Here is a 23,634-nt window from a genome sequence, read left to right on the forward strand (position 1 = left end):
TTTTTTTTTTTTTTTTTTTTTTTTTTTTTTTTTTTTTTTTTTCCAAGACAGAGTCTTTCTCTGTTGCTCAGGCTGGAGTGTCGTGGTATGATTTTGGCGCACTGAAACCTCTGCCTCCTGGGTTTAAGTGGTTATCATGCCTCCATCTTCCAAGTAGCTGGGACTTCAGGTGTGCGCAACCACACCCAGTTATTTTTTTGTATTTTTAGTAGTGATGGGGTTTTGCCGTGTTGGCCAGGCTGGCCTTGAATCCCTGAGCTCAGGCAATCTGCTTGCCTCAGCCTCCCAAAGTGCTAGGATTTTAGGTATGAGCCACTGTGCCAGGCCAATAATTCAATTTTGAAATAACTTTTTTTTTATCCTCTTTGGAGGAAAAGTCCTGTAATTAGATTTTTGTGAACTCTGGACTGCAAAATTTTAAGTCATAGCCTAGTTTAATCTGTAATTTGGAAGTACTTTAAATTTAAATCATTACACGTTTTTAAAGTTGTAATTGCAGTGCAGTACAATCATGTATCAGAAAATCAGAAAATAACAAAGAAAAAAATTGCCCATAATTCTTGTGGTGCACAGCTACCAAGTATTGAGTGCTGTTTCTTTGCCATCAAACATTTCTTCACATTTACTTTCTTTGATTTTGAAAATAACCCTACAAAGTAGATTTTTTTTTCTTTGAGACAGGCTCTTGCTCTGTTGCCCAGGCTGAATTGCAGTAGCTTGATCACAGCTTACTGCAACCTCTACCTCTTAGGTTCAAGTGATTTTCCTGCCTCAGCCTCCCGAGTAGCTGGGATTACGTGCACATGCCACCACGCCTGGATAATTTTTGTATTTTTAGTAGAGACGGGGTTTCACCATGTTGGCCAGGCTGGTCTTGAACTCCTGACCTCAGGTGATCTGCCCGCATTGGCCTCCCAAACTTCTGGGATTACAGGTGTAAGCCACGGCGCCTGGCCCGAAGAAGGTATTTTTACTTTTGTTTTATAGCTGTGTACCCTGAGGCTCAAAAATGTTAAAGAATTTACCTAAAGACTATGTCGTTTGTAAATGACAGTCTTCGGGTATGGATTTGCATCTAACTTCAGAACTTATTCTTTTTTTAAAATAATCAATATTTTTAGACATGAGGTCTCATTCTGTCATCCAGGCTGGAGTGCAGTAGCGCAATCATAGCTTACTGCAGCTTCTGTCTCCTGGGCTTAAGTGAGCCACATTCCTCAGCCTCAAGTAGCTGGGACTACGGATGTGTGCTACCACCTGTAGTTTTTTTTGTATTTTTGCTGGAGAAGGGGTTTCTCCATGTTGCCCAGGCTGGTCACAAACTTTGGGCTCAAGTGATCTGCCCTCCTTGGCCTCCCAAAGTGCTAAGTGTCATGGGGGTTTGTTGAACAGATTATTTCATCACCCAGGTATTAAACTTAGTACTCATCAATTATTTTTCCTGATCCCCTCCCTCCTCCCACCCTCCACTCTCCAGAAGGCCCCAGTGTGTGTTGTTCCCCTCTATGTGTCCATGTGTTCTCATCATTTAGTTCTCACATATAAGTGAGAATATGCAGTGTTTGGCCTTCTGTTCCTGTGTTAGTTTGCTAAGGATAGTGGCCTCTAGCCACATTAATGTCCTTGCAAAGGAAGTGATCTCATTCTTTTATATGGCTCCATAGTAGTCCATGGTGTATATGTACCACATTTCCTTTATCCAGTCAATCATCGAGGGCATTTAGGTTGATTCTGTGTCTTTGCTATTGCGAATAGTACTGCAGTGAATATATAGGTGTATGTGTCTTTATAATAGAATGGTTTATGTTCCTTTGGGTATATGCCCAGTAATGGAATTGCTGGGTTGAATGATATTTCTGTCTTTAGGTCTTTGAGGAATCACACAGTATCTTTCACAATGGTTGAACTTAATTTACACTCCCACCAACAGTGTATAAGTATTCCTTTTTCTCCACAAGCATCTGTTATGCCAGCATCTGTTATGTTATTTTATTTATTTATTTATTTATTTATTTAGAAAAAGAGTCTCATTTGTTACCCAGCCTGGAGTACAGTGGCATGATCTTGGCTCACTGCAACCTCTGCCTCCCAGGTTCAAGCGATTCTTTTGCCTCAGCCTTCCAAGTAGCTGGGATTATAAGTGCCTGCCACCACATCTGGCTAATTTTTGTATTTTTAGTAGAGACAGGGTTTTACCATGTTGGCCAGGCTGGTTTTGAACTCCTGACCTCAAGTGATCTGCTTGCCTTGGCCTCCCAAAAGTGCTGAGAATTACAGGCGTGAGCCACTGCACCTGGCTGTATCTGTTATATTTTTACTTTTTAATCATAGCCATTTTGTTTAAGAGATGGTGTCTTATTGTGATTTTGATTTGCATTTCTCTAATAATCAGTGATGTTGAGCTTTTTTCCTTTTTTTCTTTTCCCTTGAGAACGAGTCTTGCTCTGTCACCCAGGCTAGAGTGCAGTGATTCAATCTCAACTCACTGCAACCTCCACCTCCTGGGTTCAATCAGTCCTCCCACCTCAGCCTCCTGAGTAGCTGAGACTATAGGTGCACACTATCATGTCTGACTAATTTTTGTATTTTTAGTAGAAATGGGGTTTCACCATGTTGGCCAGGCTGGTCTCGAACTCCTGATTTCAAGTGATCCACCTGCCTTGGCCTCCCAAAGTGCTGTGATGACAGCTGGCTTTTTTTCATGTGATTGTTGGTTGCGTATATGTCTTTAGAAAAGTGTCTGTTTATGTCCTTTGCCCACGTTTTAATGGGGTTGTTTTTATCTTGTAAATTTGTTTCTTATAGATGCCGGATATTAGACCTTTGCATAGTTTGCAAAAATTTTCTCCCATTCTGTAGGTCATATGTTTACTCTGTTGTTAGTTTCTTTTGCTGCGCAGAAGCTCTTTAGTTTAATTAGATTCCATTTTTCAATTTTTGCTTTTGTTTGTGATTGCTTTTGGTGTCATCATCATGAAATCTTTGCCGGTGCTTATGTCCTGAATGGTATCGCCTAGGTTGTCTTCCATGGTTATTTTGGGTTTTACATTTAAGTCTTTAATTCATCTTGAGTTAATTTTTGTACATGGCATAAGGAAGGGATCCAGCTTCAATCTTCTGCATATCGCTAGCCAGTTATTCTATCACTATTTGTTGAATAGGACATGCTTTTCCTGTTGCCTGTTTTTGTCAGGTTAGTTGAAGATCAGATAGTTGTGGGTGTGCGGTATTTTTGCTGGGTTCTCTGTTCTGTTCCATTGGTATATGTGTCTGTTTTTGTACCAGTATCCTGCTGTTTTGGTTACTGTAGCCCTGTAGTATAGTTTGAAGTTGGGTAGCATGATGCCTCTAACTTTGTTCTTTTTGATTTGGATTGCCTTGGGTATTAGAGCTCTTTTTTGGTTCCACATGAATTTTAAAATAGTTTTTTTTTTTTTTTTTTTTTTTTTTTTTTTTTTTTTGCTTCTGTAAAGAATGTCAGTGATAGTTTAATAGGAATAGCATTGAATCTATAAATCGCTTTGGGCAGTATAGTAATTTTTACGACATTGATTCTTCCTATCCATGAGCATAGAATTTTTTTTTCCATTTGTTTGTGTCATGTTCTGATTTCATTGAGCAGTGATTTGTAGTTTTCCTTGTGGAGATCTTTCACCTCCCTAGTTAGCTGTATTCCTAGTTATTTTATTCTTTTTGTGGTGATTGTGAATGGGAGTTTGTTCCTGATTTGGCTCTCGGTCTGACTGTTGTTGATATATAGGAATGCTCGAGATTTTTTTGCACATTGATTTTGTATCCTGAGACTGCTGAAGTTGTTGATCAGCTTAAGAAGCTTTGGGCTGAGACTGTGGGGTTTTCTAGATGAAAGATCATGTTAATAACCTTCTTTGTTGTGACTTTTTAAAATTTTTCTTATTTTAAGAAATAAGGTCTTGCTGTGTTACCCAGGCTAGCTTCAAACTCCTGGGCTTAAGTGAGTCTTCCTCCCCAGCCTCCTGAGTAGCTGGGACTATAGGTGTGTACCGCCGTGCCTGGTTTGTTGTGACAGTTTTTGACTTAAAGTCTGCTTTGTCCGATACCTGAAACAGGGCAGGTGTAGCCATGCCTTCTCTGTTTTGGTTATCATTTGCGTGAAGTATCTTTTTCCATCTCTTCACTTGCGGCTTACTTTCATGAAGCTAACAGGAGTCTCTTATAGGCAGCATATAGTTGCATCTTGTTTTTTAATCCATTTAGCCACTGTATGGTGTTTGATTGGAACAATTAATCATTTACATTTAAAGTAATTATTGATAGGTAAGGACTTGCTACTACTATTTTATTGTTTTCTGTTTTGTAGTTCCTTTGTCCCGTTCTTCCTGTCTTCCTTTGTGACTTGATTTTTTTTTTTTTTTGGTAGTGATATGCTTTGATTTCTTCCTCTTTATCTGTTTTGTATGTACTATAGGTTTTTTACTTTGTGGTTATCACAGAGCTTACATAAAACATCTTATAGTTGTAATAGTTTGGTTTTTTAAATTTTTTTATTGTACTTTAGGTTCTGGGTGCATGTGCAGATCATGCAGGATTGTTGCATAGGTACATACCTGGCAATGTGGTTTGTTGCCTCCATGCCCCCATCACCTACATCTGGCATTTCTCCCCATGTTATCCTTCCCCAGTCTCCCTACCCTCCTGCTGTCCCTCTCCTGGCTCCCCCTAACAGATCCCAGTGTGTGATGCTCCCCTCCCTGTGCCCATGTGTTCCCGTTGTTCAACACCCGCCTATGAGTGACAACAGGTGGTGGTTGATTTTCTGTTCTTGTGTCAGTTTCCTGAGAATGATGGTTTCCAGCTTCATCCATGACCCTACAAAGGACACAAACTCATCATTTTTTATGGCTGCATAGTATTCGATGGTGTGTATGTGCCACATTTTCCTTGTTCAGTCTATCATTGATGGGCATTTGGTTTGGTTCCAAGTCTTTGCTTTTGTAAACAGTGCTGCAGTGAACATGTGTGCATGTGTCTTTATAATAGAATGATTTATAATCTTTTGGGTATATACCCAGTAATGAGATTGCTGGGTCAAATGGAATTTCTATTTCTAGGTCCTTGAGGAATCGCCACACTGTCTTCCACAATGGTTGAACTAATTTACACTCCCACTAGCAGCGTAAAAGTGTTCCTATTTCTACACATCCTCTCCAGCATCTCTTGTCTCCAGGTTTTTTAATGATCGCCACTCTAACGGACATGAGGTGGTATTTCAATGTGGTTTTGATTTGAATTTTTCTAATAACCAGTGATGATGAGCATTTTAAAAATATGTTTGTTGGCCTAATATATGTCTTTTCTGAAGTGTCTGTTCATATCCTTTGCCCACTTTTGGGTGTGTTTGTTTTTTTCCTTGTAAATCTGTTTTAGTTCTTTGTAGATTCTGAATATTAGCCCTTTGTCAGATGGGTAGATTGCAAAAATTTTTTCCCATTCTGTTGGTTGCCAGTTCACTCTAATGATTGTTTCCTTTGCTGTATAGAATCTCTGGAGTTTAATTAGGTCCAATTTGTCTATTTTGGCTTTTGTTGCCATTGCTTTTGTGTTTTAGTCATGAAGTCCTTGCCTACATCCTGAATGGTTTTGCCCGGGTTTTCTTCTAGGGTTTTTATGCTATTATGTTTAAGTCGTTAATCCATCTGGAGTTAATTTTAGTGTAAGATGTCAGGAAGGGGTCCAGTTTCAGCTTTCTGCACATGGCTGGCCTGTTTTCCCAACACCATTTATTAAACGGAATTATTTCCCCATTGCTTGTTTTTGTCAGGTTTGTCAGAGATCGATGGTTGTAGATAATGTGGTGTTGCCTCTGAGGCCTCTCTTCTATTCCATTGTCTATATTTCTGTTTTGATACCAGTACCATGCTGTTTTGATTACTGTTGCCTTGTAGTATAGTTTGAAGTCAGGTAGCATGATGCCTCCGGCTTTGTTATTTTTGCTTAGGATTGTCTTGGCTATGTGAGCTGTCTTTTGGTTCCACATGAAGTTTAAAGTGGTTTTTTCCAGTTCTGTGAAGAAGGTCAGTGGTAGCTTGATGGGGATAGCATTGAATCTATAAATTACTTTGGACAGTATGGCCATTTTCACGATATTTATTCTTCCTATCCATGAGCATGGAATGTTTCTTCATCTGTTTGTGTCCTCTCTTATTTCCTTGAGCACTGGTTTGTAGTTCTCCTTGAAGAGGTCCCTTACATCCTTTGTTAGTTGTATTCCTAGGTATTTTATTCTCTTTGTAGCGTTTGTGAATGGGAGCTCACTCATGATTTGGCCCTCTGTTGGTCTGTTATTGGTGTATAGGAATGCTTGTGATTTCTGCACATTGATTTTGTATCCTGAGACTTTGCTGAAGTTGCTTATCAGCTTAAGAATAGTCTGTTTTAATGTAATAAGAACTTTGATGGCATATGAAAACTCTGCATTGTAACTTCTCCTTGCTGCACATTTTATGTTATTGATGTTACAAATTACATGTCTTATATTTACCCAAGCCAAAATTTTGTAGTTGTAGTTATTATAGTTATTTATTTTTATTAGAATTTTTTTTTAGATGGAGTCTTGCTCTGTTGCCAGGCTGGAGTGCAGTGGCACAATCTCAGCTCACTGCAACCTCTGCCTCCCGGGTTCAAGCTGTTTCCCCTGCCTCAGCCTCCTCAGTAGCTGGGACTACTGGCACATGCCACGATGCCTGGCCAGGATTTTATATTTTTTAGTAGAGATGGGGTTTCACCGTGTTGGCCAGGATGGTCTTGATCTCCTGGCCTCGTAATTTGCCTGCCTCCACCTCCCAAAGTGGTGGGATTACAGGTGTGAGCCACCATGCCTGGCCTTTTTTTTTTTTTTTTTTTTTTTGAGACAGAGTCTCACTCTGTAGCCCTGGCAGGAGTGCAGTGGGGCAATCTCGGCTCACTACAATTGCTGCCTCCCAGGTTTAAGCAATTCTCATACCTCAGCCTCCTGAGTAGCTGGGACTACAGATGTGTGCCAACACACCTGGCTAATTTTTGTATTTTTAGTAGAGATGGGGTTTCACCGTGTTGGCCAGGCTGGTCTTGAACTCCTGGTCTCAAGTGATCCACCTGTCTTGGTCTCCCAAAGTGCTAGGATTACAGGTATGAGCCACTATGACCAGCCAGCTATAGTTATTTTTAATACTTTTGCCTTCTAACTTTTATGCTGGAGTTAAGTGGTTTTTACATCACCATTACAATATTAGGGTATACTGAATTTGACTGTATCCTTACCTGTATAGTGAGGTTTATTTTAAAATTTTTTAAAAATGTGTTTTATTTTTAAAATTTTATTCTTTGACGGAGTCTCACTCTGTCACCCAGGCTGGAGTGCAGTGGCACGATCTCACCTCACTGCAACCTCTGCCTCCTGGTTTCCGGTGGTTCTCCTGCCTTAGCCTCCTGAGTAGCTGGGATTATAGGTGCGCACCACCACACCCAGCTAATTTTTGTATTTTAAGTAGAGACAGGGTTTTGCCATGTTGCCCAGGCTGGTCTTGAACTCCTGACCTCAGGTGATCCACCCACCTCGGCCTCCCAAAGTGCTGGGATTACAGACGTGAGCCACCCTGCCTGGCTGTGAGTTTTATTTTTATACATTTTCACATTGTTAGCATCCATTAAAAAAATTTGTACAGATTTATGGGGTTCATGTACAATTTTGTGGAAATGTGAATTATTACACCCTCTATGGAAAACAGCATGGAGATGTCTTAAGAAACTACAAAATAGAATTACCATTTAATCCAACAATCCCACTACAGAGTATCTACCCAAAAGAAATCAATATACTAAAATGATACCTGAACCTATATGTTTATTGCAGCAGTATTCACAAAGTAAAGATAATGAAATCAGCCTGGGTCTATCAACAGATTAATGGTTAGTGTTCCTTTGTTTCAACTTGGAGAACTTCTTTTAGCCTTTTTGTAAGGTGGGATGAACTCCCACAGCTTTTCTTTGTCTGGAAGGGTTATGGTTTTAAATAGGGCCTGGTGTGCATGGTGGCTCATGCCTGTAATCTCAGCACTTTGGGAGGCCGAGGTGCGGGGATTCCTTGAGCCCAGTAGTTCAAGACCAGCCTGGGTAACATGTTGAAACCCTGTCTCTCCCAAAAAATACAAAAGTTATCCAGGCATGGTGGTGTGCACCTGTAGTCCCAGCTACCCAGGAGGCTGAGGTGGGAAGATGGCTTGAGGTGGGAGGCAGAGGTTGCAGTGAGCCAAAATCACGCCATTGCACTCCAGCCTGGGCAATAGAGCCAGACCCTGTCTCAATTGTGGTCTGGCTAACAGACCACAATTGAGTGAGTGAATGAATGTTATATGGGAAGGCCTCATCGAGAGTCACATTTGTGCAGAGACAAGTGAAGTGGGAGTGTTCCATATGGGAGGTTTAACAGGTATAAACCCCTAATGCTAGAATATGCCTGGCATGCCGGGGAACATAAGGAAGCCAGTGTGACTGGAGTAGAATGAATGCTGGGTATATGGAATTAGAAAATTTGGGACATGATAGGCCACTGTGAGGACTTCGGCTTTTACCCTGAGTGAGATGGAGAGACATTGGAGGTTTGTGAGCAGAGGCAGTATATTTAAAAAAATAAAATAGCTTTACTGGTAAATGATTCATATACCATATAATTTCCCCATTTAAAAATCGTTTTTAGTATATTCACAGAGTTTTGTAGCCATTACCATAATTCATTTTAGAACATTTTCATCACCTTCTAAAGAAACCCTGTACTTAGTAGCAGTTACAACTCATTTTCTCCTAACCCTCCAGACTTCAGCAAACTGTTTTCTGACACTATGGCTTTGACTGTTAGGGACATTTCACATATGTGGAATCATACAATATTCTTTTATAACTAGCTTCTTTTGCTTAGCATAATGTTTTTAAAGTTCATATTGTTGCATGTATCAGCACTTTCTTTTTTTTTTTTTGTCTTTTATCCATTATTATGTCCTTTAATTCATCGTGTGAATATACAACATTCTATTTATCCATTCATCAGTTGATGAGTATTCGGGTTGTTTGTACTTTTTAGCTGTTATGAATAATGCTGCTGTGGACATTTGTATATAAATTTTTATCTGGACATATGTTTACATTTGAGGTACTGCATTTTAAAGGAGCAAATTTTCCTGACAGAGGATCAATGACCTAGGTTCTCTTCCAGGAGGAGGTTTGGTTCCAGTTGCTGCTTTCTTTTCTTTGTTCACTGACTCTTCATACAGGGTTAGGTCATTTTTTTTTTTAAAGCAATTTCTGTCACTTTGTGTTTCAGTTTCTCTGATTTGGATGTCTTTGAGTAAAAGTTTGGCCACATGAAATAGGTTTTCTGAAATGTTCAGGCTGTTCTGTGTGTGTCTGTGTGTGGTTTGCACTATTTATTGCAGAAGTAAAATTAAAGGTATTTTCTGTGTAACAGTTTAGTTCCTTTGAAACCGTAGGTAGCTAGTCAGGTATAAGCAGGGCAGGCAAGGTCCCCCCACCCCACACCTGGAGTGCTGGAGATCATCAGGTGGTGGTCAGGCGGCTGTTAGCTGTTTCTCTAAAGTAATAATTAGTCACAGCCGGTGCTAGGAAAAGGTAGTCTCCTAATAGAAAACACCTGAAACTGATCAGCAGCTTCCCAGTAAGATCTCAGGAGTGGGAGAGGTAATGGAAGATCCCGGAAGTAGGCCGGTGTATAAAGCCCCGAGTCAAGAGGCCAGGCTGCACACTGGGTTTTTCAAGCCACCCGCTTAGCTGTCTTCCAGGTTGTACTTCCCTTCTTTTCTTTCCTTTCCTTCCTGTTCTAAAGCTTTTTAATAAGCTTTCACTCTTGCTATGAAGTTTGCTGTGGCCTCTCTGAATTCTTGCTGTGGTCTCTGCCTCAGTTGAATTCTTTCTTCTGAGGCGGTGAGAGTTGAAGTTGATGCAGACCTGTATAGATTTGGGTACAGGCTGTTCTACTTAGAGCCTTATGTAATTGTTAGTTAAGATATTTTGATAGAATCTCAGTTTATGAACGTTCTTGAGGAAAGTTACACAGGGTTTTCTACTGTGAGTTGAGACTCATTAGTGAGTCATTTCAGTGAAAGCAGCATTTAAAAACGGAAATAGAATACAGAAGGAAAGATTAGAGCACATCTGTTACTTTATGAAACTTTTAATTCAGTCAACATGTGTGAACTGGGTAAGATAAAACATGTATATGTTTATGGATTGTAGTAAAAAAAGCTTGGAACCCGTCTGGGTTAGGATGTCCATGTAATTAATAGTTTCTTTTCCATTTTATTTTTATTTTTTGGAGAGCATTGAGGTCTTGCTCAGCATGGAATATTTAAACATTATATATTGTACCCCAACAGGCAATATAAAGGAGAAGTTTTTGTTGTTTAATGTAAGTGTGGGGATGAGATTTGTATCTTTTTATGAATAATTATGATTTTCTGGTAATATTATAATTAAATGTATATATGTTTTTTTATTGTAGGAGTCATACTCCATGGGTTATGTGATAGATGATCTTCTTGGCATAGAAGACAATTTAAAGAATGATGGTAAGTGGTATCTTAAAGACTAGCCTTAGCTTTTTGGCCTTTCTATTTTCTTCCTTTTACTTCTCATTTATTATCTTTTTAAATGTAATATTTGTTTCATTCAAGATACCCTATGGAACATACAGGGATAATGTGAACCGCTATGAATGTGTTATTTAACTTTAGAGCCCAGGAATCCTGCTCCTCCACAGGCTTGCCTCTAACACTTCGGTACCTAGGTTAGGCATACAAGTGGAAATCAGCTTTTAAAATGTCTTAATATTGAATAGTTACAAATCAATGGATGCCAACAGCCTGACCTGTCCTCCTACCCAGGGTTCAGCTGACTCTTAAAGGAATCTACTCTCCCTGGACCAGGTAGGGTAGAAGTTAGGTTGGGGTAGGTCTGGAATCTGGTATGAGGACTGATGTGAAATTCCCCAGAGAGCCAGGGAAAACAGGTTTCTGTCCCCCACAATTTACTTTTCTAACTCAAGATTTTTCAGGCAATTCCAAATATCTTCTTAAACTACTCAGATTGAGGAGGAGGAAGGAATGCAGGTATACAGGGAGCCCAGTCTGCCTGGATACTTCCTTTGGGATAGTTGGAGTGACCAACCTTAATCAAAAGCGGATATTTTTGCTCTCGTTTTTCCGGCACAGAGGCTGATTTGCCTTCTTCCTTCTGCTCTTATTGTCTGGCCTGGGGGGACCAAGTTTAGTTTGTGAGTCCCTCTCTCTTAATTTGTGTTCACTCAATTAGTTACTGATTACTTTTGGATTTTGATGTTTTTGATAGGTGCAGTTTTTAAAGTGTGGGGCTCAGGGCAGAGCCCCTTCTTCTGGTTGGAAGAGCAGGAGAGCATCTATCTGTGTGCTCTTACCTCATCCCTCCCCGCTTCATACTCTTTCTCAGTTCTAAGGTTTTGATTTTTCATATCTGTCATTTGGAGTCATTTTCTTTTTGTCTGCTATATCCTGAGAATTTTCTACAGTGAGGAGAGGGTCTTTTGGTCATAAACTATGCTTTTGTTTGCCAGAAGATTTCCTTTTTTTTTTTTTTTTAATCTGCTGTAATTTTGAAAGATGGTCTTACGGAGGATAGAAGTCTAGGTTGACAGATTTTTTTTCTCTTAATATCTTTTTTTTCTTCTTGAGACAGAGGCTGAGAGACAATGTCACTCAGGCTGGAGTGCAGTGGCACAATCATAGCTCACTGCAGCCTTGACCACCTGGGCTCAAGCAATCCTTCTGCCTCAGTAGCTTGGGACTATAGGTACATGCCACTACGCTTGGCTAATCTTTAATTTTTTATTTTTTTATAGTAATATAGTCTTGCTTTATTGCCCAGGCTGGTCTTGAATGCCTGACCTCAAGCAATTCTCTTGTCTTGGCCTTCCACAGTGCTGGTATTACAGGCATGAGCCACTATTTCTTCTCGTTCTCTCTCTCTCTCTCTCTTTTTTTTTTAAGATTTTAAAATTAAATTTTAAATTTTTTATTATGGTAATACACATGACCTTTACAATCTGAACCATTTTTAAATGTACAGTTCAGTGGTATTAAGTGTATTCATATTGTTATGCAGCTATCACTGTTCATCTTCAGAACTCTTTGTCTTGCAAAATTGAAACTTAGTATACATTAAACAATAACTTCCCATTTCCCCTCACCCCTTGCTCCTGTACCACTTGCTGTCTCTGTGATTTTTGACTACTCTGTGTACCACATATAAGTGAAATCATACAGTATTTGTCTTTTTGTGTTTGGCTTATTTCATTTAGCATAATGTCTTCAAGGTTCATCCATGTTGTAGCATATGTCAGAATTTCCTTCTTTAAGACTGGATAATATTTCATTGTCAGTGTATATTACATTTTACTTACCCATTTATGAGACACTGGGCTGTTTTCCCTTTTGAGCTATTGTGAATGATGTTGCTGTGAACATGAGTATACAAATATCTCTTCAAGACTCTGTTTTCAGGCCGGATACAGTGGCTTACGCCTATAATCCTGGCACTTTGGGAGACTGAGGCAGGTGGGTCACTTGAGGTCAGGAGTTTGAGACCAGCCTGGCCAACATTAGCTAGCATGGTGATATGTGCCTGTAGTCTCAGCTACATGAGAGGCTGAAGCTTGAGAATTGCTTGAACCCAGGAAGCGGAGGTTGCAGTGAGCCGCGATCATGCCACTGCACTCTAGCCTGGGTGTCAGAGGAAGACTCTGTCTCCAAAAAATAAATAAAAAAATAGTAAATAACCATTTTCAATTATTTTGGGTACATAACCAGAAGTGGAACTTCTAGATAATATGGTAAATCTTTTTCAATTTTTTGAGGAACTGTCGTAGTGTTTTCTGCAGTAGCTGAACCATTTAAAATTCCCACCAATGGGAGAACCATCCCAGCAACCCCACCACGGCTGGTCTTCCCTGGACAGCATGAACCACACTGTCCAAACCTTCACTGCCGCCAACACCGACCGTCGGCCCAACTATGAGATGTTGAAGGAGGAGCATGAGGCGGATGTGCTGGGGGCGCCCCACAACCCTGCTCCCCCGACATCCACCATGATCCACATCTGCAGCAAGATCTCTGTGCCCGACCACGTTGTCTGGTCCCTGTTCAACACCCTCTTCGTGAACTCCTGCTGCCTGGGCTTTATAGCATTCACCTACTCCATGAAGTCTAGGGACAGGAAGATGGTTGGTGACTTGACCCGGGCCCAGGCCTACGCCTCCACCGCCAAGTGCCTGAACATCTGGGCCCTGATCGTGGGCATCATCATGACCATTCTGCTGATCATCATCCCAGTACTGATTTTGCAAGCCTATCAGTAGATCAAGACAAATCATCCAGGCCAGGGCCTCTGCCCGTGACCTGTCTCCCACGTACCCTACCTTGCATTCCTCGCCCTGCCCCCGAGCCAAGACCGGTATCAGCCCTTTATCCTCACACACTTTTCTACAGTGGCATTCAGTAAAGTACACGTGTTCCTGGTGAAAAAAAAAATTCCCACCAATGGTGTACAAGAGTTCCAGTTTTTCCACATCCTTACCAACATTTGTTATTTTCTGTTTTTTTTATAGTAGCCATTTTAATGAGCGTGTGGGTAATCATTTTTATTAGTGTTTGATTTATCCTTTATATTTTCAAAAAGAAGAATGTATATATTCATATGTATATATATGTGTTTTTCTTTCTTGAACCCAAAGATAATGTATTTTAGTATCTTGGGAGGTTTTTTTTTTTTTCACTTAGCAATATATCCTAGCGTGTTAGAGATCTTCATTTTTTATAGCTGCATAGTATTTCCCATTGATCTTTGTTTTGAAACTCTAGCAAGTAAGATAGAGTAAAGCTTTCCTTATCTGCCAGTTGTGATTCTAAGAGGAATGTGGCCAAAAACCTGAAAGTAAATCAAAAATGCCTATGATCATACGTAACAGATAGTCCACACACTGAAAGTATATTCACTGTACTTGAAGAATTCTCGAGTTCCTTATTCAGAACTGTGATAGTACATTTCCTGTAAGCCTACCAAATAAGAATTGACAGCTAATAGCCTGCTGGGGGAGAGGAGAAAATAATTAAGAATTAAGATTTTGTGTTCTACTTAATCATTAGGAAGTAAAGACTAAAAAATTTTTAACACTTTTGTCTGTGCCCGTTTATTTTAGAACAACTATCTTTTGTATTTCCATAACTCCTGAGGCGTAATTAAATTATAGTATCATACAGAAGTTGTTCATAGTGATAACGTGAAGCTCTTAAGAAACAAGTAAGTTTCTTTAGTAGCCTCTCTTTCAGAGGTCAAGGAAATGTGTTCAGAGATTTTCATACAGAATAATAAAACCAAAAAGAATCTGTGCTTAGCAGGCTAAATTTTGGTTATCAGTTTATGTAGAACACCTCATTTCCCAATAATGTTTATTTATTCATGCTTTTTAAAAAAATCATGCTGCCAGTGATTCATTTATTCACAACATATTTATGTGCCAGGCACCGTCCTAGACAGAATAGAGTAGTGAACAAAACCTAGTCCTTCAGATACTTACTGTCTAATGGGAAGACAGAGTAAACACATTAAGTTTATGATTTAAAATATAATTGTGGTAAGTGTTAAAAAAGAGTACACATTGGTTTGAGTATGTAAATGAGTCCTGGCCAAGTCTGGGGGTTGAAGAAAACTTAGCCTTAGGGAGTTACATTTAAGTTGGAATTAGAAAGATCATTAGGCTTTGGCTGGGCTAAGAGGAATATTCTCTTGGGATGCTTTCGGTAGCAAGTAGGTTGGCTTCAGGTAAGAGTTGATCCAGTGGCTCAACAATGTCATCAAGAATGTGATTGCTTTTCCTCCACTTACTCTGTCTTCTGTCTTGTTGCCATTATTTTTTTATTTTTATTTTTATTTTTTTTTGAGACGGAGTTTCGCTCTCGTTACCCAGGCTGGAGTGCAACGGCAGGATCTCGGCTCACTGCAACCTCCGCCTCCTGGGTTCAGGCAATTCTCCTGCCTCAGCCTCCTGAGTAGCTGGGATTACAGGCACGTGCCACCACGCCCAGCTGATTTTTTGTATTTTTAGTAGAGACGGGGTTTCACCATGTTGACCAGGATGGGCTCGATCTCTTGACCTCGTGATCCACCCGCCTCGGCCTCCCAAAGTGCTGGGATTACAGGCGTGAGCCACCGCGCCCGGCTTGTTGCCATTATTTTAAGGCTTGTTGTCTTTATGATCCCTAGATGGTTAGTGGTAGTTTCCAAAGGTGTATATTCCCTAATATTTGGCCAGTAGGAGAGTCTTTTCTCTAACATTTCCAGTAAAAGATCTGAGATCCTCTCAGTTTTGATCACCTTAGGTCACATGCTAACCTCTGGATCACTTGTTGTGACTAGGTGAGTAGATTGGCTTAGGCAAGGTCATGTGCTGCAACCTGGAGTTAGGGACTAAATGTGCTTGTCTAGAACCACAAGGGACCCCCCAAAAAGTGGAATTGTTAGAAAAGGAGGATGTAGAGAATGAATGCTAGAGAAGAAGCCAGTAAATGCATTACAGAGGGGCAGACTATGCCACATAGAAGAAAGAATTCTGTATAAATCTCCTGAGTTAGGATGGAGCTTGATGCTTACGGGGAACTGAATGAAAGTCAGTGGTATTGGAGCATGGCAAAGGAGGAAAAGAATAGTACAAGATGAGACTGGAGGCCAGGCCATGTATTTGTAGATAATACCAGATTTCCAAAGTGGTGCTACCAGTGTCGTTTCCTGTCAGTAGTGTATGGGAGGAGTTGCCCCAGATCACCAGTACATGGTATAATCATTTATTTATTAAAAAAAATTTTTAAAATAATTTTGATGACTGATTCTTAGTGCTTTTTCATTTTATTATTGGCCATTTAGATACCACTTGTGAAATGCCTTCTCAAGTTTCCTGCTCATTTTGCTGTTGACCCCATAGACTTCTTTTTTGAGTCAGTGTCTGACTTTGTCTTCTTCCTCTTCTTTTTAGTATTTTCTAATAGAGACAGGGTCTCACTTTACTGCCCAGGCTGGTCTCAAACTCCTGAGCTCAAATGATCCTCCTGTCTCAGCTTTCCAGAGTTCAGGGATTATGGGCATGAACCACCATGCCTGGCCTTGACTCAGTGGCTTTCTTTTTTTGCAATTGATTTAAGGAATTTTTTTTTACGTTGACTGTAATATCACCTTTGACACTTTTATGAATATGTCTTCTAGTCTGTAGCTTGCTTTTTCATTTTCTAATACCATCTTTTGAATAGGATCTGTTCTTAATGAAGTTTGGTTAATTTTTCCATTATGATTAGTGTTTTTTGTGTCTTAAGATATTCCTTTCTACATGAAAATATTCCCCTTTATCATTTTTGGTAACTTTTAATTTCGTTATAATTTGAAATTTAAGAAAAGTTGTGAGAAGACTATGAGGAATTCTCATATCCTTTTGTCAGATTTACCAATTGCTAATTTTGCCCCATTAGCTTTATTCTTTTCTTTCTCTCTTTGTGTGTATGAAACACACAAATATCTATAAATATACATACATCCATATACACATATCTGCCTGCACACATATGTCAATGTATACATATCACTTTTTCCCTGAACCATTTGAGAGTATTTGATGCCAACATACTCCTTTATCCTTAAATACTTTAATGTATATTTCCTAAGAATTAAGGGCATTCTTTTACATGACCACAATTCAGTGATTAGAATGTGGAAATTTAAAATTTGTACAATATTACTATATAATCCGCAGTGGATATTCAAAATTCGTTATTACCTGAATGATGTCTTTTATACTTGTTTTCTTCTTGATCCATTTAGTTGCTGGGTCTGTGTGGTCTCCTTTAATCTAGAACAATTCTTCAGCCTTTCTCTTGCTTGATTGCCATTTTTGAAGACTACAGAACAGTTATTTTGAAGAATGTCTCCTCAACTTAGGTGATGTTTCATCATGATTAGATTCAGGTTTTGCATTTTGGGCAGAATATCACATGACTGATGATGTGTCCTTATCAATACATCACATTAGGAGGTATATGATGTGAATTCGTCCTGCTTGTTAACGTTGATCACTTGGTTAGTGTAGTGTAGTATCAAGCTTTTTACTTTAAAGTTTCTGTTTTCTCTTTTTATATTAGTAATTTGTGGAGAAGCACTTTGAGGCTTTGTAAATAGACAGTACCTTATCAAACTGTCACTAACTAGTTTCAGAATCCATTAATGATTAACTTATTAAAGATTTATGAGGAAGAGGCTTACATTCTCTTCAGTTATCTGTCTGGACTCTGATTTTTAATTTTATTTAATGTAATCTAATATTATTTATTTTGATACTCAGATTGTCCCAGATTAGCCAGTGGGAGACTTTAAGCTGGCTCTTGGATTTTTTTTTTCTTTTTCTTTTGAGACAGGGTCTCTGTTACCCAGGCAAGAATGCAGTGGCGCAATTACAGCTTACTGTCATCTTGACTTCCTGGGCTCTAGCGAGCCTCCTGCTCAGTCTCCTGAGTACCTGGGAACCTGGGCCAATTAAAAAAAATTTTTTTGTAGAGATGGGGGGTCTCCCTATGTTTCCCAGGCTGGTCTTGAACTCCTGGACTCATGTAGCTATCCTGCCTCGGCTTCCTGAAGTGGTGGGATTACAGGTGTGAGCCGCTGTACCTAGCCAAGTCTATTTGGTACATCCATATTATTCTTTGAGCATTTCTATACTTCCTAGTGTAACAAGCTGCCCTGGGTTCAGCTTGTAATTCCCCTGTTTTATTCTTCTTCTCATCTTATTACACAGGCTAGAACTTCCAGTATAATGTTGAATGGAAGTGGTGATAGTAGTTGACATCCTTGTCTCTTTCAATTTTATACCGTTAAATATGTTTGCTATAGTTTGCTAAGAATTGAAAAGTTATAAACAAATATTAAATTTTATCACATGCTTTTCTTTCCATCTGTTGATACGAATATAAGGCTTTCTCCTTTATTCTGTTAATATTATATAATTCTGTGAATACATTTATTAACAGATTAATAAATTCTGTGAATTACATTTCATTGATTGGAAAATGTTAAATCAGCCTAGTATTCCTGAAATAAATCCAACTTGCTTGTGTTCTCTTATTTGAATTCAATTTGCAAGTATGTTTATGTGTGTGTATACATACATGTATTAATGTGTGTGTGTATACATACGTGTGTGTATTATTATTATTTTTTGCTTTTGTTTGAGACAGAGGCTCACTCTGTCACCCAGGCTGGAGTGCAGTGGCATGATCTCAGCTCACTGCAAACTTCACCTCCTAGGTTCAAGCGATTCTCACACCTCAGCCTCCTGAGTAGCTGGAATTACGGGCACGCACTACCACACCCACTAATTTTTGTGTTTTTAGCAGAGATGGGTTTTGCCATATTGGCCAGGGTGGTCTTGAACTCCTGACCTCAAGTGATCTGCTCACTTTGGCCTACCAAAGTTTTGCTGGGATTACAGACATGAGCTACTGTGCCTGGCCTACATGTGTGTGCCTGTACACATACATATATATGATTTTCACATCTTTTCTCTTAAAAGACACTGAATTGTAATTTACCTTTCTTGCATGGACCTATTAGGTTCTGATATCAGAGTTTTGTGGGCCTCATCAGATGAGTTTCTTTATTGTCTAGAAATTTTAATGTAAATTTGTTGCTTAAATGATTAGGAGAATTTACCAGTGAAACCTATCTGATCATGGATTTTCCTTTGTGGAATTCAATTTCTTCAGTAACTATTCAGATTTTTTATTTTCTTTTATGCCAAGGTTTGGTAAGTTATGTTTTTCAAGGGATTTGTCTGTTTCATGGAGATTTACAAATTCATTGCTACAATGTTATTTAATAATAATAATAATTATTATTATTATTTTGAGAGGCAGAGTCTCACTCTATCACACCCAGACTGGAGTGTAGTGACATGATCATAGCTCACCGAGACCTTGAGCTCCCGGCCTCCAGGGATCCTCCTGCCTTAACCTCCTGAGTAGCTGGGACTACAGGTGGTGCCACCATGCCTGGCTAATTTTTTTAAAATTTTGATTTTTTTTGTAGAGAGAGGTCTTGCTATGTTGTCCAGCCTGGTCTTGAACTCTTGGCCTCAAGCAGCAGTCCTCCTGCCTTGGCCTCCCAACGTACTGGGATTACAGGCATGAGCCTCAGTGATTGACCAGATACAATTTTATTTATAATATTCTTTTGTTACCTTTTTGGTGTTTGGAGGTTTCTAGGATCTGTAGTGATATTCCTATTCAATTCCGGATACTAGTTTTGCCTCGTCTTCTTTTTACTTGATTCCTCTTGACAAGGAGTGTACATTTCATTTGTGTTCTAAAATAATTCACTTTTTGTTTTGTTGATTTTTCTGTATCTCATGTTAGTCTTGTATTATATTGATTTTTTGCTATTTATTATTTCCTTTCTTTCTTGGGACTTAACATGCTGCTCTTTTACTAACTTCTTGAAATAGAGACTTAGATAATTTATTTTTAGTCTTTTTTCTTTCTTACATGCCCTTTAAAGCTATAAAGTTTCCTTTAAGCTGCATCTTGTATTAACCTGCCATCATTTTATTATCATTCAACTAAAAATACAATTTCCATTGTGATTTTTTCCTTGATCCTCGAGTTATTCAGAAATGTATTGCTTGGTGTGGTGCTGTAGTTCACACCTGTAATCCCAGCACTTTGGGAGGCTGGGGTGGGTGGATCACTTGATGCTAGGAGTTCAAGACCAGCCTGGCCAACATGGTGAAACCTGTCCCTACTAAAAATACAATAAATTAGCCAGGCATGGTGGCAGGCGCCTGTAATCCCAGTTACTCAGGAAGCTGAAGCAAGAGAATCGCTGGAACCCAAGAAGCAGAGACTGCAGTGAGTCAAGATCGCACTACTGTACTCCAGCCTCGGCAACAGAATGGGACTCCATCTCTAAATAAATAAATAAATAAATAAATAAAAGAAATGTATTGTTTAACTTTCAAACACATGGGGACTATTCAGGTTATATCTCTTTGTACTTTCTGTACTTTGAAATTTAGTGAGACCATGCCGGGCGCGGTGGCTCAAGCCTGTAATCCCAGCACTTTGGGAGGCCGAGGCGGGTGGATCACGAGGTCAAGAGATCGAGACCATCCTGGTCAACACGGTGAAACCCCGTCTCTACTAAAAATACAAAAAATTAGCTGGGCATGGTGGCACGTGCCTGTAATCCCAGCTACTCAGGAGGCTGAGGCAGGAGAATTGCCTGAACCCAGGAGGCGGAGGTTGCGGTGAGCCGAGATCGCGCCATTGCACTCCAGCCTGGGTAACAAGAGCGAAACTCCGTCCCAAAAAAAAAAAAAAAAAAAAAGAAATTTAGTGAGACCTGAGTTATGAGTAAGGATATTGACAGTTTGGAAAACATACACCTGGAAAAATATATTTTTGCCATTGTTGAGTGCTGGTTTCGGGATATGTCAGATTGATCAGCCTTGTTAATTATGTTGTTCAAGTCTTCTATATGGTTACTTAGCTTTTTTGTCTGCTTGTTCCTCCAGCTTCTAAAAGAGTGTTAAGATCTTCCAAAATAATTGTGCTTTCTGTATTTCAATTTTGCTTGTGCATTATTAGATATGTGCACATTTGACATTGTTATGCTTTCCTGGTTGATAAACCTTTTTCTAAAAGTATCATTTATATATACTCTAGCAGTATATCTTTCTATTTCTTCCTATAAGCTGGTTATTTATGTATTATTATTTTTAGTGGGCACCCTAGAGATTATAGCATTTCTCTTTTTTCTCCTCTTTCCCTCCGTTCCCCTCCCTCCTCCTCCCTCCCTCCTCCTCTTGCCCCTTCTCTCCTTCCCTCCCCCTTCCTCCGCCTCCCTCCCCCCTTTTCCCTCTCTCCTCCTCCCCCTTCTCTTCCTCCCTCTTGACTCCCTCCCTCTTCTCCCCCTCCCCCTCTCGCTCTGTCGTCCAGGCTGAGTGCAGTGGAGCCATCACAGCTCACTGCAGCTTTGAAATCCTGGTCTCGGGTGATCCTCTCACCTCAGCCTCCTGAGTAGCTGGGACTGCGGGTGCCACTATGCCTGGCTTAAAAAAATTTTTTTTTGTAGAGACGGTTGCCTAGGCTGATCTTGAACTCTAAGCCTTAAGTAATACTCCCACCTTAGTGCCCTAGGGTGTTGGGATTACAAATGTGAACTACTGTGCCTGGCCCAGCATTTCTTATTGACTTTAATTAGAGTCTATTATAAATTGTTACTTTTATCACTTCATGGAGAATGTAAAGGCCTTATTACACTTTAATTCTGTTTACTCCCCTTCTACCTTTTGTGAAATTGTCGCATACTTTGTTTTTTGTGTCTTTAAAATTTCATAAGATTATAGTACTTTCATATAGTTTGTGTTCATACTCTTTTATTCATATTTTTACCCTTTTTTGGTGTCTTCATTTGCATGCCAACCTAGATTATTATAGCGTATTAACATAGTATGATAGTATAATATAGTATATATAGTACATAGTATAGTTTAATAGTAGAATGTAGGTTTGCATGCAAATCTAGATTATTATACTATATTATACTGTTATACTAGATTAGAATACTTGTGTGTGTGTGTGTGTGTGCGTGTGTGTGTGTGTGTGTTTAATAAGCATATTTTATTTAAATAAATCCTCCAGTAGGAAATGGAGAGTTTACTGCCTTTACTTACAAGGCTTTTTATACTAAAAACCAATAATTTTCTTTCAGTACCTTAAAGGTGCTCCACTGTTTACTGACATTTATCATGTCTGTTTATTGAAAAATCAGCTGAGGTTTATTGTCACTCCTTTGAAGGTAGTGAGCTCTTATCCTCTCTGTACACTCTTAAGATTTTGTTTCAGATTTTCATCAGTTTTTCTGTGATCTATTTATATTTGGTTTTGTTTGTAATTATCCTACTTGGGGGTTTGTAGAGCTTCTGGGAGAATTTGACTAATACATTTTGTCAGTTTTAAAGCCATTCCCTTTCAAATTTTTTTCTGTTTCAATTTCTCTTGTACCATGATGTAAGACTTTTTTCACTATGACTCATATATTTATTTTCTGTTCTGTATTCCTTTTTCCTCTGTGCTTTCATGTAGATATTTCCTGCTGTTGTATTTTCCAGTTCACTTACCCTTTCTTCTGCGGTATCTAGTTTGTGGTTACACACATTTATTGAGCTCATAACCTCAGTAATATTTTATTTCTCTTCTAGAACATCCATGTGAATTTCATTTTTTGTTTTTCCTCGTTTATTTTTAATTTTCAAAATATGTATTTTTAATGAAAAGGTATATCGTATAGCTTCTAAGAATCTGTGTAATATTTTGCTCATAAAAATGCAAATTGTGCTGGGTATGGTGGCTCACACCTGTAATCCCAGCACTTTGGGAGGCCAAGGTGGATGGATCACTTGAGGTCAGTTCAGGAGTTTGAGACCAGCTTGGTCACATGGTGAAACCCCATCTCTACTAAAAATACAAAAATTAGCTGGGCGTGGTGGTGTGCACCTGTAGTCCCAGCTACTTGGGAGGCTGAGGGAGGAGAATTGCTTGAAGCTGGGAGGCGGAGGCTTCAGTGAGCCAAGATAGTGCCACTGCCTGGGTGACAGAGCAAGACTCCATCTCAAAAAAAAAAAAAAATGCAAATTGTAACACATAAAGCCAGCAGCTCCTTGGATTTGGTAATTAGTCACCAATCCCCATTCATATCCCCTCTTGCCCTCATTCCCCAGGTGACTGTGTTTTTTAAAAAATTATTTTCATTTTTTATTAGTTTTTTAATGGATATTTTCACATATTTCTGCATGGCAGTTATTTACTTTTTTCACTTTGAAGGTATTATTTTATTGACTTGCATTTATTTCTTAAAGAAAGTCACTTGTAAGTTTTATTCTTATTAATTTGAGGTTACTTGTGACTACTTCTAAGGTCTTTTGTTTTGGTTGTCAGTACTTTTTACCTTAATATGCTATAGTTTGTCTTTTTATTTTACCTTCTTATTTAAAAAATTCGCAATTTTATTCGTAATGCCTGTTGATTTGTGGTATGATCTGTTTCTGTTAATTTTGGAAAGTTCCCAGCCTTTATGTGCTCTGATCCCATTTTCTGTTTCTCGTTTCCATAGATTTCAGTTTTTGCTTCTATGTTTGACCTTTTTAAAAATTTCTTATGTTTCTTTTGCTCTTTTCTATTTTTTTCTGTTTTCATTCTCGATATTTTAGTCTAATTCACTAATTTCTTGTTAAATCCATTCATTGAGTTATTAATTACAGTTTTACAGTTTCTACTTGATTCTTTTAAGGAATCTAGTTTTCTGCAGAAAATTTCAAACCTTTTATTTTCAGGTCATATTAATTAGAGTTATTTTAAAATAGCTTTCTGATGACATTGCTTGGCTCATGTGTAGGTATATTCCTATTTTTTATATTTTTTCTTGGTTTTTAGTCTTTGAACTTGTTTTCTAGTATCCCCAGTAATAATTTATCTTATTTTGTTGCTG

The 23,634-nt window shown here is 38.9% G+C and overlaps 1 protein-coding gene and 1 pseudogene across 4 annotated transcripts in view; both read left to right on the forward strand.

The window, feature by feature from the left end:
* SCAPER (S-phase cyclin A associated protein in the ER) overlaps positions 1–23,634 on the forward strand; it is a 537,506-nt gene that overhangs the window by 12,401 nt on the left and 501,471 nt on the right. For 2 of the 3 annotated variants that reach the window (XM_032267296.1, XM_032267298.1), the window contains exon 2: positions 10,529–10,595. In XM_032267296.1, coding sequence (XP_032123187.1) covers positions 10,590–10,595 — 6 coding nt within the window. In that variant the 5' untranslated portion in view covers positions 10,529–10,589. Of the gene's footprint in view, positions 1–10,528; positions 10,596–21,858; positions 21,946–23,634 lie in introns of all 3 variants that reach the window. The other variant, XM_032267297.1, reaches the window with a different exon arrangement.
* On the forward strand, positions 12,832–13,575 carry LOC116542416 (annotated as a pseudogene). The gene has a single exon (XR_004265213.1). The product of XR_004265213.1 is annotated as an interferon-induced transmembrane protein 3 pseudogene (transcript).

This window comes from Sapajus apella, unplaced genomic scaffold (assembly GCF_009761245.1).
Source record: "Sapajus apella isolate SASKATOON/1434 unplaced genomic scaffold, GSC_monkey_1.0 scaffold168, whole genome shotgun sequence".
Lineage (NCBI taxonomy): Eukaryota > Metazoa > Chordata > Mammalia > Primates > Cebidae > Sapajus > Sapajus apella.